This window comes from Electrophorus electricus, chromosome 2 (genome assembly GCF_013358815.1).
Source record: "Electrophorus electricus isolate fEleEle1 chromosome 2, fEleEle1.pri, whole genome shotgun sequence".
In the NCBI taxonomy this organism is placed as follows: domain Eukaryota; kingdom Metazoa; phylum Chordata; class Actinopteri; order Gymnotiformes; family Gymnotidae; genus Electrophorus; species Electrophorus electricus.
In genome coordinates, this window is record NC_049536.1 from 10,105,899 (window position 1) to 10,122,051 (window position 16,153).

The 16,153-nt window shown below is 41.5% G+C and overlaps 2 protein-coding genes across 4 annotated transcripts; one reads left to right on the plus strand and one right to left on the minus strand.

The window, feature by feature from the left end:
* Nucleotides 1-440: 440 nt before the first annotated feature.
* Nucleotides 441-6,028, minus strand: best1 (bestrophin 1). Its single transcript, XM_027019954.2, has 9 exons — nucleotides 5,877-6,028; nucleotides 5,556-5,650; nucleotides 4,944-5,177; nucleotides 3,516-3,670; nucleotides 3,050-3,127; nucleotides 2,574-2,726; nucleotides 1,980-2,060; nucleotides 1,621-1,772; nucleotides 441-1,512 (listed from the first exon to the last, which is right to left on the minus strand). The coding sequence occupies exons 1-9, from the start codon at nucleotides 6,026-6,028 to the stop codon at nucleotides 441-443; spliced, it is 2,172 nt and encodes a 723-aa protein (XP_026875755.2).
* Nucleotides 6,029-7,106: 1,078 nt separating this feature from the next.
* Nucleotides 7,107-16,047, plus strand: rab3il1 (RAB3A interacting protein (rabin3)-like 1). 3 transcript variants are annotated; one of them, XM_027019970.2, is made up of 12 exons: nucleotides 7,107-7,195; nucleotides 8,385-8,660; nucleotides 10,398-10,590; nucleotides 10,876-10,971; nucleotides 11,162-11,239; nucleotides 11,343-11,552; nucleotides 12,911-13,039; nucleotides 13,143-13,255; nucleotides 13,813-13,836; nucleotides 14,345-14,444; nucleotides 14,557-14,623; nucleotides 14,759-16,047. In XM_027019970.2, exons 2-12 carry the CDS (start codon nucleotides 8,458-8,460, stop codon nucleotides 14,842-14,844), a joined length of 1,299 nt encoding a protein of 432 aa, XP_026875771.2. In that variant the 5' UTR covers nucleotides 7,107-7,195; nucleotides 8,385-8,457; the 3' UTR covers nucleotides 14,845-16,047. The 3 variants fall into 3 exon arrangements, with proteins under 3 accessions (XP_026875771.2, XP_026875769.2, XP_026875770.2); XM_027019968.2 differs by lacking the exons at nucleotides 7,107-7,195; nucleotides 8,385-8,660 and adding an exon at nucleotides 9,215-9,461; XM_027019969.2 differs by lacking the exons at nucleotides 7,107-7,195; nucleotides 8,385-8,660 and adding an exon at nucleotides 9,811-10,104.
* Nucleotides 16,048-16,153: the final 106 nt, after the last annotated feature.

A 16,153-nucleotide genomic window follows, 5' to 3' on the forward strand; every position in this document is an offset into this window, starting at 1 on the left:
TTCTTTTCTAACATAAATTTTATTGTAGCACACTGCAGATATAGCAGAAATTCAACTATACATCATACTAATGTAGTTAATTTTGATCCAATTTAAGGTTGATTGCTGCAAGTCCAATTGCTGTTTTTGTGTGATTTACCAGAGAGCCTGAAAGATGACTTCTGAAAAACTGAAATTTAAGACTTTTTAAGACAAGTATTGATAATAAGACTGTTACCAAGTAGAAAAAGTGTTTGTCTCTTTATTCAGTCACCCAAATCACCCTCCTGCTCACTGTTCTTATTCTGATCATGAGGGTTTCATGTGTACCTCTGTCCAACTTGTGACATGAGACACCTGTAGAAATTATCACTGAGATGGTTGTAACAGCACACAAATCATATAGGAGTTTGTGCACATGGCCTCATTGTTGTGCTGACGTTCATTCCTTTCAGCCCTGGTTAGAATTGTTCCCTCATCTTGCTGGTTTTCATCGTTCCACTCTGCAGCACCCGGCCACCCAGCAAGTCACCCTCGGACAATGAGATACCAGAATCTTTAGGGGAGTTGTGCTGATTGGCAGTTTGCTGTGTTGCTGTAGCAATAAGAGTAAGGGCATTGGCTGAGCTGGTCAGAGTTGTGTTGTTTCTGTTGATGGGTTGTAGGTTGTTCATTAAACTGCTTGCCTGTCCTGTGCCTTTACACACATTACCTGTGCTGCTGATATTGTTGGTATTGATTGTGTTTGAGGTATTTGTGCACCCAGAGTTTATACTGGTCTGAAAAAGATTTCGAAAGGGAGGGGTAAAGGAGAACACTCTCTCTCCTCCTGCACCCCCTGTACGGGTGCTGAGGGGTCCCAGCTGCCCCTCTGTAGGGGAAGGGGTGTTTAGGGACAGGTGAGGGGGTAGAGGGCAATGGTAAATCAGTCCGTTAGTCTGCCACGGTTTGGGCAAAGGGCATGTCTCAGGGACAGGGTCAGGAAAGGAGAAAGCAGGCATAGATGGGTGTCTGCCATCCTCTCCAACCAAGAGAAAGGTTGAGGATGGTGGGGGGGACATCTGACCAGGTGTGTTTGGAGGCGGAAACTGCTGTGAGCCCAGTGGTGGGTGAGCTAGAGAGCTCACGCTCTGTGCCAACTCACTGTGCCCCCTACGGAGTGGGCGGGGCCGAGGAATAGGAGGGGGCACGGAGTGGATGGGGGTTTGTGGGCAGCTGTAGCAGCCAGGTCTCTCATAAAGGGACATGGAAGAGAAGGCACACTCGAGCATGTCTGTGTCAGGCAGATTTTGGCCATGGGCAAGCAATGCTGGGGCTTCTAGGTGCAAATACAGGGGGAAGCGGCTGAGAGGAGCACGGGGCCGGCGTCGCAGGAGAGAGAGCCGAGAAGAAGGAGCAGAGCAGGGAAAGCTGGGTGACTGGACACCCAACAGCCGGCTCAGGCTGCCCAGGAGAGGAGTGGAGTGGTTGGCTTCCTCATGCTCTTTGATCTGCTCCAGGTTGGGCTGGAACTCCATCTCTTCTTTAGGTACACTGGGAGAGACAGGGACAAAAACAAAGAAGCTCTGAGTTCAAGAAGGTTTCACCAGAAGAAAACACACAGAACCAACAGCCCGCACACACACACAGGCAAACCCTCACCTGATGTCCAGAGCAGAGCCCATGTATGAGGGTTTTCGGTGCTCGGCACTGGCGACTGTATAAGGAGGCTGAGGTTCTGTTTCATTCCAGTACTGATCCCTCTCAACCACCGGGACAAGATCATACATCTCATCAACAGACAACAGAGATACCTGAGACATAAAAAAAGAGAAAGGTGTTATGTTCTGTGTTTCATCTACTGACAAGCCTGTACTATGGTGTGACCCACTTTGTTTTATATAATGATCACTGTACATAGTGATGTTTGCAATACATTATTCTGCTATAGTGGTGCTAGGTAGAAGGGAGCAATTAATGATCTGAATGCAGATATTATATATTGACTAAGGAAATGGTACCTGCAAATTGCGGTCTACCAACCAATTTGTCTCAAAGTCATCGTCATCTTCCCCAAATGGATTGATAAGCTGTTCTGCCACCTTTGAATACACCAGACGATTACAGGTCATCTCAGATGATTACATGTCATTTCAAATGATTACAGGTCATCTCAGATGATTACAGGTCATCTCAGACAATTACAGGTCATCACAGATGGTCATCTCCTGACAATTAGAAGTCATTTCAGACGATTACAGATCATTTCAGGTGATTACAGATAATTTCAGACAATACCAGGTCATCTCATACTATTCCAGTCATTTTAAACAATTGCAGATCGTCTCAGAAAATTATAGTCATTTCAGACAATAACAGGTGATCTCGTACAATTACAGTCATTTTACATAATTACAGGTCATCTCACAACCATCTGCTGTATCCTAAATAAATTAGTTATTTAGTGCTTTTGCTCTCTTGGACTGTGATATATATGGGACCAGCGCACGCGTGCAGACACACACACACACACACACACACACACACACACACACACACACACACATACACACACACACACACACACACACACACACACACACACACACACACACCTTAAGCCAGCCAACGTAGAAGAAGAATTGTAGCAAGGTGAAGACAGGTATGTAGAAGTCGATGTTGTGACCTGGGTAACCCTGGGTGGTATCTAGGAACTGCCGGCCAATCAGACAAGTCAAGAAGAAACTGTACACAGCTACAGTTACTACCTGTCCGAGACAATAAAAGATTCAGCTGAGCATTACTGTTTGCACAGGCAGACTATATCTAAGTCTTTATAGTTATTCAGATTATAAAGATGTTCTGTATTTCCAGATTTGATAATGATGTACAGCTTTACAAATCCAAAAGAAAAAAATCCAAATTAAAAAGATATAAGACTCATTATTTATGAATAAGTTAACATCAGTAAGTGCAGCTAGTGTCTATGGGTAAATCACCAATTGTAGTGTTCTAGTGTATATCATTCATTGCTTTTAGAAATTTGTGGTTGTTAGTGATATTAGTATGACACTACGCCAGTCAGTCAGACCTGAGTGTAAACAAGTGGCAGACTGATCCAGTCATAACTGTATAGCTTCATGCACTGTGAGCGCAACATATTTAACTCCTAAAAGAAGAAAAGAGAAACACACAACATGCACAATTGCCAGAATTGCCTGGGACAGCTTTTACTCTGCACACCCTGCACTGCATCACCTGTGTAGGGAGTGACAGCTAAGTGGTTAAGGTGCTTGACTTGTAATTGGAAGGGTGTTGGTTTGAATCCCACATCTGCCAGGTTGCCACTGTTGGGCCCCTGACTAAGGCCCTTAATCCTCAGTTGCTTGAGTTGTACTTGGTCATAATTAGTAATAGTAAGTCACTTTGGATAAAAGTGTTGGATGAATGTTTTTTGATGTTTGTTATAAGACAAATTTACAAAAATGTCCCTTTTCCCAAGTGAATGAATTACAAAAGCAATGCTGGCTGAATGTGGGGAGAACTGTGAAGCATACATTCAGGATGGCAGAGAGCACAACATCATTGCTGATGCGTCCCTCGGTCCGGGCTCGGAGTGCCAGGCTCACAAACCACATGCAGGGAACCCAGAACTTATTATGAGGAGATGGCAGTTCCTCCAACTGCCTCAGCTCTTCTGCTGTCATCAACCCTGGACATAGAGAGAGTTTGACTTTAAAAATGTGATTTTGCTTTTTTTATTGTGATGATGAAAAATTCAGGTCACCAAATTAAAGAAAGATAACCCCTATCTCTGAAGCACATCATTTCACACTCTATTTGTCTTCAAAATGCACCACATTGTTCATGATTTGGCAAAAGGAGTGAGAAATAGAGAGAGGAGCAGAGAGGAGCAGAGGGGGAGAGGGCAGATTGAGGGAGAAGAGAGAGAGAGAGAGAGAGATCAGAATGGTTTGGAAATAAAAAAAGCAACTACATGCAACAAGTGCACTTCCATTGATTTCTTGGGTGAAACGTTTTGCCCTAAGTTGATTAGACTTGGCTTTCTGACTGATATTTGTGCTGAGAGAGCCTGAGGTTTGGAGAAACAGCCCATTAATCTTTGTTTGCTTGCTGAGTCTCAATACTAGACACTGCAGGGTACCACTGCAACAGTGGCACCATTCCACAGAGCTGTAATCAGTGCTCAAGGCCACATCACTGGTACTGTGTGGTCATTTCATTTGCTACTCATCAAGACTTTATGTTTAAGATCTTCTACAGTGCTTCTTATAGTGTCTGCTAACACTGCCTTTGTCACCATGTAACCATGCTCTTGTAATTAAATCTGTCTCTAGCAGACACAGCTTTATCTAGAGTATTTCCAAGCCTTTCAGTTATTTAGTAATTTGCTGCCATATCATACCTGTCCCAGGCTCTTTTTACTGTTTAATTATTTACTTTTTTAGTAGATTCAAGTGTTATATTTCAGAATATCAAAAGCTACAGTTCTAGGCTTAATTTTAAGCGCTCAAACATTTATAGCATTTAGCTGACACTTTTATCCAAATCGCCTTACAATTAGGACTGAATACAACTTGAGCAATTGCGGGTTAAGAGCGTTGATCAGGGGCCCAGCAGTGACAATAGTGGCACCTTAACCACTAAGCTACGAATGCCCTGAAATATCAATCCACACACACAAAATACACACATACATAAATAATCAAGTGAATTTAAATAAATAAATAAATATCATTTTAATTCAAGGATAGCAGTTTTGAAGATAGCAGTGTGCTGTATAGAATGTGTATGTTGGGGTTGGTTCAGAACTGCATCTGCACTAGGAGTGACAGTATTCTACTTTGCAGTATACCTGTGTAGGTAACAATGCAAGGCTTGGCGAACATTCGCCAAGAAGCAGGTTAGGTTTAGTAGTGACCTTGTCCAGAGTAACATTATGTAAATGAGGGAACCAAGCGTACCTCCCTGTACCAGGTGCTGCATGGTGGGAAACCTCTTGTAGACGGCGGTGCTGATGGAACGGTAGATGAGGATGCCCGACAGGTTGGCATAGCGCACCAGACTCCTACGTATCAGTCGGGCGCCCTCATCCACCCCCCGCACATGCCCTCCCACCAGGGCAGCCAAGCGGTCTGGCCAGGGGACACTCTCAAACTGCCCCCACCAGCGAGATACCACAAGGGTCACATAGAAACCTACCACACACACAGGTACAAATTTAGCAATTGCTTAACTTTGGAGAATGTCAGAGCAGCCAATGTTTATTCTGTGATACATGGATACATGCCTGGCTGCAGTGTTGTAAAAATAACAATTGTATGGAGTCTTATAGGTCAGTGAAATACATGTTCAAACATTCATTCACTTGTATAATCACTCTCATTCAAACTTCCATTCCAGTTCCTGTTGACTTTGCTGAAAAGCTTAGGAGAACTTTGCCCTCTAAAAATCTCCAGAGCATTAATATGCAAGGGGAAAACCTTTTACATGGTTGAAAGAGAAAGAGGGAGACAAAAAAGAGAGAAAGAGTTAGAGAAAGAGAGAGAAAGAGCAAGAGAGCAACTTTCACTCACCCAGTACAAAGGACACAGGAATAAGTTGTGCATACTGGTCACAGTAGATGGCCAGCTTGTCAAACAGTCTCCTCTGCCCATCATCCAAGAGGAACCTGCCAACCACAGACAGTTACCCTCAAATTCATCCTGTCATTACATGTCACTATATATTTTCGTACCACTACAATATTAGGATGTTGGAAAACCAGGAATGACAAACTTTGCTGGCTAAAAGGTGTATGTCTGTGATTGCCTGATTGACAGCCCATCATCCAAAGTTCACCTAAAGTGAAAAGCAGATCACACACAGCATGTAGCGCAGCCCATGGATGCCAGTACCTGTAGAGCATGCTGATGGAGCAGTAAAGTGCACTGAAGATGAGCAGCTCTCTGTACAGGAGCTTGTAGATGCTCCCCTTCCAGCGCAGCAGAAGGTGAGAGAAGGTGCCAAGGCGGGCATCTGCCACCCTGCATGAGTATGTCACTGTCATCTCTGCCCCCTGCTGTTGAGGAGGGGCCACTTACCTGAACCCTACTGATGCTGATGTTCAGGCTGAGGGCCTGGTTCTGGAGCTCTAAGTAACTAAGCAAAAAAACAAAACAAAAACAACAACAACAACAAAAAAACCCAAAAAACACATGTACATATTATGATTTAGTCATGCATAGGATAATTTATGTTACTGTATGATAATTCATCACAAATATATGTTCTGATTCATCCAGAAATCAATCTTGACAAAGAGAGAGATCACTTAATTTAGACATAGTTAGTTACAACCCTAGACTATTTTTAAGTCTGGGTTTTCAACGTAGAATCTATATTGCTGTTCAAATTCATGATTAGGCTTAAACTGAGTCTAATTTACTGGTGACTTAATAAACTGTAATGTGATCAGCACCTAATAAACATTCACCTTCTCACCGCCACCACGCCTTGGTATACACTCTTCAAATGAAGAAAGCCAATCTCCAAGCTGCTCAATATGCTTGATGAAGTGAAGGATGGCAGGCTGCGTGAGCAGCAGTCAGGGATGCAGGAGAAGAAGCAAGCAGGGAAAGAGACGCCTACACCTCCGGTCACTTGACCTGTTAATCTCTTTCAGCAACAAAGGAGCATTGTGGGGAAGTGGTAATTTAATAACCTGAATAAATCTTTTGGTGCAAAATAACCTAGACACAAACATGCACACATACACACACACACACACACACACACACACAGAAAGAGGGAGTGAGAGAGAGGAAGAGAGAGAGAGAGAGAGAGAGAGAGAGAGAGAGAGAGAGAGAGAGAGAGAGAGAGAGACAGCGCAACAGAACACAATTTGATTAATAATACAACATAAATAATGTTATACAATCTCTACAACCATTTAAAGGCCAATGAATAATGAGGTTATTGGATTATTTTAATGACTGGGTGGAAAAAAGAATGGAAGCATATTGTTCTTATTATTGTGCATAGGATTTCTAGGAACAAGCGCCACCTGGTGGAGAAAATGCCAATCGCCAAGTGGTCCAATTTGGTTTCTCGGTTATTTATTAACCCCTCGCTGACTAGGGAAGCTACGAACGGTGCACGTTAGAAAGGTACTTAGGCGCTAGAGTTTCCACAAGCGGACAGATAATCTGCTTTGCACTGAAGAAGCTGTCCGGAGGTATATGCTTTAGAAAACGCTGTGTCAACGTTCTTGTATCACATTCAATCAACAAACTTTGCTTTTGCCGAAAAACTTTGAATAATTCATATCAGTATTGTTCATTACTAGGTAGGCGAAGCTCTCTTTATGTGTTATGTTGGTGTAATGTAATATCAGTTACGCTATGTTACAGCTCCACATGTAGGCTGGGAGCATAACAAACTGCATTTAAACTACCCTATAGTCTAGAAAGCCACCACAAGACATGAATATCTTCTTGAACTCTGCACCTTTCTGTTTCCTAACTGTTTATGGGGTTTGTTTATTTCTTTTACACTGTTTACAACAGATCAGCATTTTGGGCATCAAAGGCATGTTCCTGACACTTGGCTGTGCTGTTTTCTCTTATTAGAAAGATCATGTATTTGGGTACAATCCTCTGCAGTAACAATGCCTACACAAAAAGCACAGTTCCTTTTTTCTTTTTTTTAATTTGTTCTCATACATTCTGGTAAAGACTGGTTGGTGTGGAAAATTGATTACCCTATTCATCAGATCTAAATCTTTAAAAGCATTTCAGATGGCAAATTAAGGATAGCTGTGAAACAAACCTGACTAATGAAAATGCTTATCATTTGAAAATGTCTATTAATGGACTTTGGTATATTGTTTGATACGTCAGAGACCATTACAGCACGATACTCCATTTAATCCACAGTCTTCCCATCACTTCAGAGCTAAAGAGATGGAATACTGTATAATAATGTTCATAAACAAGAGAGGTTTAGTATAAAGTGTTGGCTAGAGAAAGCATGACGAAGGGCTCAATCATCTTTCACTGAAAATATTCTAATTAAAATGACAAGGGGAATCTAAGTATGGATCTTAATTGCAATCCTGTGGCCTATTTTCATTCCAGACTATCCACCTACACGTTTTAGTGCTGCTGTGGGGAGAAGCTGGCTATCTCTAAATCTCTCTCTCACTCACTCACACATACAGACATGTCTTGTGAGTTATTACAAAAAGCAATGTTCTAGTTATAAGAGAACATGAGTGGAAACTCTTGCAACAAAATTCATTAGAAGACACGGAGCTAAAAAAGGACAACTGAAAAACATGGAAGACAACTGTAGTGAATAAACTGTTATTTTTGTAGAAGTGTTTCTGAGAGATAAATAAGTAGATATTGTTTTGTTGTATTTAGGTGTAAATATGGAAGCGGCTACCCACAGCCTCTGACAAAAAGCTGGGCCAGGTTTAGTGCCACTCCCTTGAAGATGGATGCTTTTGAGGGGATCCACAATGTACACCTGTCTGCCTCTCCTCCACAAGTCTCCAGATCGGGCCCAGGGTATGAGGTCTTGGTGACGGGTAGCTCGAGAATAGCAGTGTACTCCTCCCATATGTTTTTTTGGAAAGATGACATTTCAGGTCATCAACAAACTAAACACAGCAGAGAAGAGCTATGTCCTGTTGGAAGGTATGTGGCACATGCCCTTGTGTGTGTCTGTGTATCTCACTATCAAATTAGCCTTAAAGAAGGGGGACCATATATTTGTTTTCAAAAAAGAAGGGGGGAAGGGCTATAACCATTGCTGCTGCTCCAAATAAACATGAAAAAATTATAACGTACAAATTTTGTATTTACTTTAGTGATTATAGAATAAATGAAAATCAGTTACCATATAAACCCACTACTTCACTTGTAACGTTTCAGTAGCTCTTATGGTTCTGATGGTACTTTTCTGAAGATCAAATGTTTTTATATACGAAAATGCCGTTTCAACACGACATATGTGCAATCTACGGGGGAATCGAGTCTGATACAGATTTCCACACAATCTCTGAAAACTTCACAACAATAGATCTGTCACATTTATTTTTAATCTCTGTTTTATTAAATGTACAAGGCAAAAATAATTTATTTTATTTTATTTTGTCAAGTGCATGCTGTACGGGGGGGACAAAACGGGCCCAAGAAGTTCACTATCCGTTCTGTGTATTCTTGGTTAGGCTTAAAAATGGAAAACATCTTGTATTCTCTCTGGCCATGCGGTACTGTGAAGGAGCTGCGGCACAAACGCCATTGTCTCACCAATGGTTGTGTGTAAGTCGTGTACGTGGTCGACCAGTTGTGGCGTGGACCTATATAAAATAGTAAAAGTACTGCAAAACAGTGTATGGCGACAGTAGAAAGCAAATATCGAAATGATCAACATGAAAGTGAAATCCCGGTCGGACACGTTTTAGTTCCCAAAAGGGAGGACATGCCCGGGAAAAGGTAACGTATCGTCACCCGAATTAACGTTAGTCTTATATGAAAAATTGATATGATAGCTAAATGTGTGTATTGGATTTGAACTCTTGCCGATAGTAGTAGTAAGCCTTCCTGCGGTTGTATTTGTTTTTAGAATATGATGCCTCATTGTTAAATAATTCATGAAAATCGGCAGGTTTTTTGAGTGAAAAAATGTGTTAAAGCAATATGATTTGTAGCGCCCAGTTAGAGTAGAGACAGATGAAATAAAGTCGAATGTTACAGAATATGTGCTATATTAGCATAATGCGCTTCCTGAAAGCAGAATTCTAGGGATGTCTCTGGATCATGTGACCTGTTGCAGATGGAGCGACAGCACTTTTCCTGCTCAATCAGAGAAGTTTGGCAGCTGGGGAGAGTCCGAAAAATATCAAAACACTGGTTTCGTTTTCAAGTTAAAACACATCGCGGAGGCTTGAAGCGTGTTTTTTTTTTATCTGCTTATGGAGATTTAGGTCTGTTTGTTGGTTGATACTTTTAAAGAAGTGCCGAGATTTGGCTACATAAGTAGTCTTACAAATATTTTTGCTGACGACAACAAGCAACGCCCGGCGTAAGCGGATGCTATGGTGGTTTAAAGGGAATCCTTTGGTTGAGCAGTGTCGGGGTAAGGGTGTGGATATTCTTAAGGGGATTCTAGTCCAAATGTCGTCAAATACAGAAATATTCATAATTTATCATTATTCAAAAGTATACGGAGGCTTTTTTTTATATTTCAATCTGAAATATGCGGTATGATATCTTGTGCGTAGCCGTGGGTAGTTTGCGATATGCTTTTTTTCCCCCAGGAAAAGTTAAAACAAATTTAACTTTGTTTGTTGAATTGTCTGTTACTTACAAAAAGTTAGTAGAGGGACTTAAAACAAACTGTCAGTAGCTACGCCATATCTCTCACTGCAGGTTGGTAGACCTGGAGCCTGAGCTGGAACGTAGTATAATGGCTGGAGCGGGACAAGCAGAGGTATTGCTTCAAGAGGAGGTAGAAGTCCACAGAGGGGAAGCCTACAATTTGTCTCGTTTGCGGAGTTCTTCTTTGGAGATCAGAGAAAAAGGCACAGAGTTCCTTAGAGAGCAGCTGGATGCTGCCCAAAAGGTGGACTGAACGCATGTGCACAGACATGCGCACACACACAAAGGTGGCTTGAATGCATGGGTGCACACATGCATACAGACTTTTAAAATGTACACAAAGACTATGCAAACGTATAGGCAGGATGACTTATACATGATTCATGTACATTTGTGCAGTCTATCTCATCTGATCTCATTCCTTCTGAGCTCATCATACACATGTATAGCCAACACTCAGTACTTTTTTAGAATTCAGTAGGGTTTGATATTTTGTTCTATTCTAATCTACATTGTCAACATTACTCAGGAGCTAAAACTGAAGGGGGAGGAATGTGAACGATTGTCTAATGTGCGAGACCAGCTGGAGCAGGAACTGGAAGAACTGACAGCCAGCCTCTTTGAGGTGAAGAGAGTCTTCTTACAATGTCAGCGCTGCCTGTCTGTTTTAAAGAAAAAAGGGAGCTTGTGTGTTTTAAATAGATAAGTCAAGAATGAGGGTCTCAGTGTATAGCAATCAATGTGGTTTTTTTGGTTTTTTGTTTTTTTTTGTGACTATAATGTAACTAACTTGTGCCCATGTATCATGTCTCCAGGAAGCTCATAAGATGGTCCGGGAGGCCAATGTAAAACAGGCAAATGCTGAGAAGCAACTGAAGGAGGCACAGGGCAAGGTCACTAATTTCTCTTTCCATCCAACCATCCAACCATCCTTCCCTTCATACCTCCCTCCTTTCTTAAAGCTGGTCTCATGCACTCTTCTCATTCCTCTCTCAGATTGATGTACTGCAGGCTGAGGTGTCTGCCCTAAAGACCCTGGTGTTGACCTCCACCCCATCCTCCCCCAACCGCCAACTTCACCCCCAGCTCCAGGTAGCAGGCTCCAAAGGGGTCTCCACACGCAACAAGACTGCCACTCTTACCCTGCCGCAGCTACAGCCAGAGTCTACATCTGCATCTCCTCAGAACAGCCAGGAAGACAAGGAGGTATACATTCACTCACATGTTCAACTAGATAATTGGCTCCTTTTGGGAATAGTTTATCAACACAGTAATAGAGAGAGGGTGATAATAGAGCGTACATGTATGTATATGTACAGTGCTGGAACACTTATGTATATGTATGGTCTGTTACACAGTTGAACTTGACCTGTGATTGATAGATCTATGATGGATCGCGCAAATGCCGTCATTTCATCAAACCAAACATCGAGTACTCCTCTGGAACATCTGACACTGCTCAAGACGCTCACAGCACATCAAAATAAAACCTGATCTGCATATCGCTGCCTTCTGTGATATTAATATTGCAATGCTAATACTGTGATGATGATTAACACACTGCCCTAATTTGGGCAGGAATTTCAGTTGTCTTATACTGTCATAAACAGCTGCACTAGAACTGTGCTTTTCTTCCTTTTGTCTTGGACAGGCTTTGGCTGGTGTCTCTCCACCCAGCTCACTTGTCTCCAGTTTTCTTCCGCTGTCTTTCTCCTCGGTCAATTTTTACTCATAATTTTTTCTCACAGTTTTTCCCTTTCTATCCTATTCCTATTTCCTAGTTTATGTAGGCTGTCCCATGCTTGACCCTCTCCCTGCATCTCTGATCATCTCTGATCTCTACAGCAGCAGAGAGAAACCCAGAGGCTTACTGTTGCCATGTATCTGCAGACAGGGGAGTACTGTGGGGCCACTGCACCCTCTTGATATAACCGTATGTGTTTGTTGTTGTTAAGTTTTAGTGAAGGCTGAAAACATGGGGGTTTTCACAATGACCCTGTTGATACCGTAGATGTGTGTTTGTTGTTTTTTTTTTGTTTTTTTGGGGGGGGTTTTTTGGGGTTTTTTTGTTGTTGTTTTTTTACACATTTCTATTCATTTTTAACTGTAGTCATAATGTGCTACATAATGGGCTAATGGGTAGTCATTTCTTAAAAAGATATTCACTTTGATTGCTTATTCTGTATTGCCTAGCAGATGATCTCTGATGACCAACAACAGTAAATAAGTTTGTATTTACATAAATCCAAATGTGTGTGTATTGGATACAAACATACAGAAAGGTCCTTAAATATATGGACAGGATCAGTTGTTGACACATTGCACAACAGTGATGGGGTGGGATGCAATGTTTAAAAACAGACTGTGTATGGTTCACCCAGTATGCAAATGCTGCACTTTAGCCTCACAGTTGTCATTTTATTTAACTCTGAAATAAAATGAGAATAAATAAAATATCCCTAAATGTCCAAATAGTTATGAACTGCATTTCATGTTCAATATCAGGTCAAAGATTTAGTGCAGTGGATCTTAACTTGTCTCTCTCTGTCCCTCTCTGTGTTTAGTTGGATTCTGTATTATTTGCCGAGTTTCTGTCTTGGAAGGAAGCTCCAAGTCTGGACCGATCTTCTGCCTTCATCAGCCGTATCTACAGAGAAGACATTGAGCCCTGTCTTTCATTCACACGCTCAGAAGTATGCAAGTTGGTTTGTATCTGTTTTGAATGTATTAGACTTCAGTAAGAAAAAGAGCATTTGTGCAGATAACCCTCGTGTGTGTGTGTGTGTCTCTCTCTAGCTGTCTCAGTCTGTACAGAGTGCAGTGGAGAATAACTCTTTGACTATTGAGCCTGTTGCCATGACAGTGACACCCATGGTTAAGACCTCGGCTATTGAATGTGGAGGACCCAAGTGAGTAATATGCATCGCACAGTGTTATTGACCACGTCCTTTCACTATTGTACTTTTAATGCAGCTTGGACATTCTTTCTGAGTGGTCCTTGTGATCGAGTCAAACCACTCTCAAGTATCTTAATGTATACTTGGATACCAAAAGCTAGTTTAAGAATAAAAACCTTTTAAATACTGGAGCAGAAACAATTAAATGTTCTAGCATTTGAGGGGGCACTCCAGCTACTATCCAACATTCTCATGCAACGTTCTCCTTTCATGTGCCCAAAGGAGCCAAACTGGAAATACTGGAATTTAAACTGAATGCACCACCATTCGGGATTTAACAAGTATGAACTGAATGAGGAGAACAATTCCTAAGGAGAAAATAACAGATGGGTGACAGATTTGAATTGTTCAGTCTGGTGTAGGGGCTCTGTAACTTAAAGCAATCTTGCTCCTGTAGTGTGCTTGGCACCACAGAATTATGCACTTCATTAAGTCACATTGTTTTGGTTTGGCTCCTGTTCGTTCACTCACAGTCTGATCATACTTTGATCATGGGCTTGTTTTTACAGTGGCTGCCGAGCACCAGTAGAGACGTAAGTGACTTTATAGTAGCATCTGAGCCAGTCATGTAATGCCATAATTCTAACCCAAACTCTAACCTGCTTCACACAGAGAATAACCATCCCAGTGTTCTTGCCCTTTGCTTTCGATTCCTTTTCCAACCTCTTCTGTACGGTTTGGATTAAATTATTGTAATGTGAGCTGGTGATGTGGATCCAACAAGCTCTTTAATAAAGCTCTTTCTGTAATGTCATATGATGACCCACTGCGTCATCGACATCATCTTTGTCTGTCTAACCTTCAGCTCATTATGGGTGCATTTCCATTGATGTGGTATTCTTTTGTATTTACTGGTAGGGGTAAAATGTGAAATTCTTAAACAGGTATGAATGGGGACAGTCTTTATATGGACTCTAATACATGCTCATTTATGTATAGCAAACAGAATCACTGAATGTTCTTTACTTGGGGCCGTATTGGCTGCTGGGAGAGCTTGTTGCTAATAGACTACACTTAACGAGTCTTTGTGTGCTGACACAGGATGTGTGCCCTGAGTGGGATATCCCACCCCTGCCGACATCGCATCAAACTTGGAGATGGAGAGAGATATTACTACATCTCCCCTTCTAGCAGAGCTAGGGTACAGCTCACTTCTCTCTGTTTTTGATTTTTAAAAATTATTTTGACAGACAGCACTCGTTCATTTTTTTAAACTTGTCCCCTAACATGTATCTTTCTTTGCATCTGACCAGATCACAGCTGTGTGTAACTTCTTCACCTATATCAGATACATCCAGCAAGGTTTAGTCAGACAGGATGGTGAGTGAACAACCTGGACCCTCATCTTTGCAGTTTTTTTGGTTTTTTTTACCTTTTCAAAACTGTATTCTAAGTGATGAGGAATACGCTGCCTGTAGTGCACATGCTCAGATGATGCACTCCCCATCTCTGCAGCTGAACAGATGTTTTGGGAGGTGGTCCGTCTGCGGAGGGAGATTTCTGTGGCCAAGCTGGGGTTCTTCATCATGGACGAGAGCTGAAGGCCATGCATAGCTACTTGATGACAGCAGCTGAGCCGATGTAGACACTCCAATAAAGTATCAATATCTGACACTTTAAGATCAATTCCAAAGCTGAATCTCAGCACAGCAGCTGAAGAGCTTATACAGTGGTAAGACTTCAGACATCATGAACAGGCCTGCTACCTGCTCAATCAGTATTATTTTTGTCTGTTTATGACTGGACCAAGTAAACAATAGTTTACCATGTCCTTTACTACACTTTGCTTTGTAGAACACCTATGGTACTTACTGTGGAGTAAACAGATTAAAGTTTGGATTATTTTAGCTGCATCAGCCCCACCAAAAATACATCAAATTAAGTCTTCAAGTTGAGAACAGTGCCTCATGCAACACATAGGTAAAATATGAGGGGCACATTGGTGTTTGAAAATTTTTAAAGCTGTCAAATATTAATGTGTTAATCTTGCTTCTGCCTTAACCAAGCACTTGTTGCACCAAGGTGCACTACCTTAAGACAGTACAGTGTCAAAAATTTGAAGGCCTACTGTCCCAATACCTATCACCAGCATTCTCCTGGGACTGATACACAGGCATTAGAACTTAATACACCATAATGACACTCTTCTATGTGCATACCATTATTGACACCAGTGAGTACTGGTGTGTATGCATTAATGCAGACATTCTTTAAATTAATTGTGGTACATAAAGTGTACTTAATCGGACAGGCCTTTGGGTCTAAATTATGCTGCACTGTTGAATAACTGTTGCATGGTTGACAATGGCATTGTCCTAGAGCAAAATGCACTCCTGTATAATAGAGATATAGCATAAAGCCATGAAAATTACTTGTGTCATGGATTCATTTGCTTCAGTGTATTCGGTAACGTAGACAGGAAGTAAAATTAATGACTTTGGTAAGTGGAAATCTACTGGTCATAGCTGAATTTTCTTTATTTACTGGGGGGTTCAGATTGACAAACAGGAGTTAGTGAGGGAGCTGATGTCAGTGGATGACTATAACACCAGATGGTTAGTACTGTATGGCATGTTCAGGTCATTTGTGATATTCAGCAATTGAAAATAAGGGTCAAGTAAACAAGTATGCATTCTTTTAATGCTTTTTTTCCACTTTCCTTTATATGCAACCTGAACTGTTGGTGTGTAGGAGAAGTTCTAACACTCCATATGTAAATTCATGCAATAAAATATTAAATGAGTCATGAGTAGTTTTAATTTTACCTTAAGTAAAATATAATCATAGGCCCCAGATATTGACCAGAGGGCCCAAGTACAGGAAGGTGAAGGAAGCTTCTCCACTGTCACA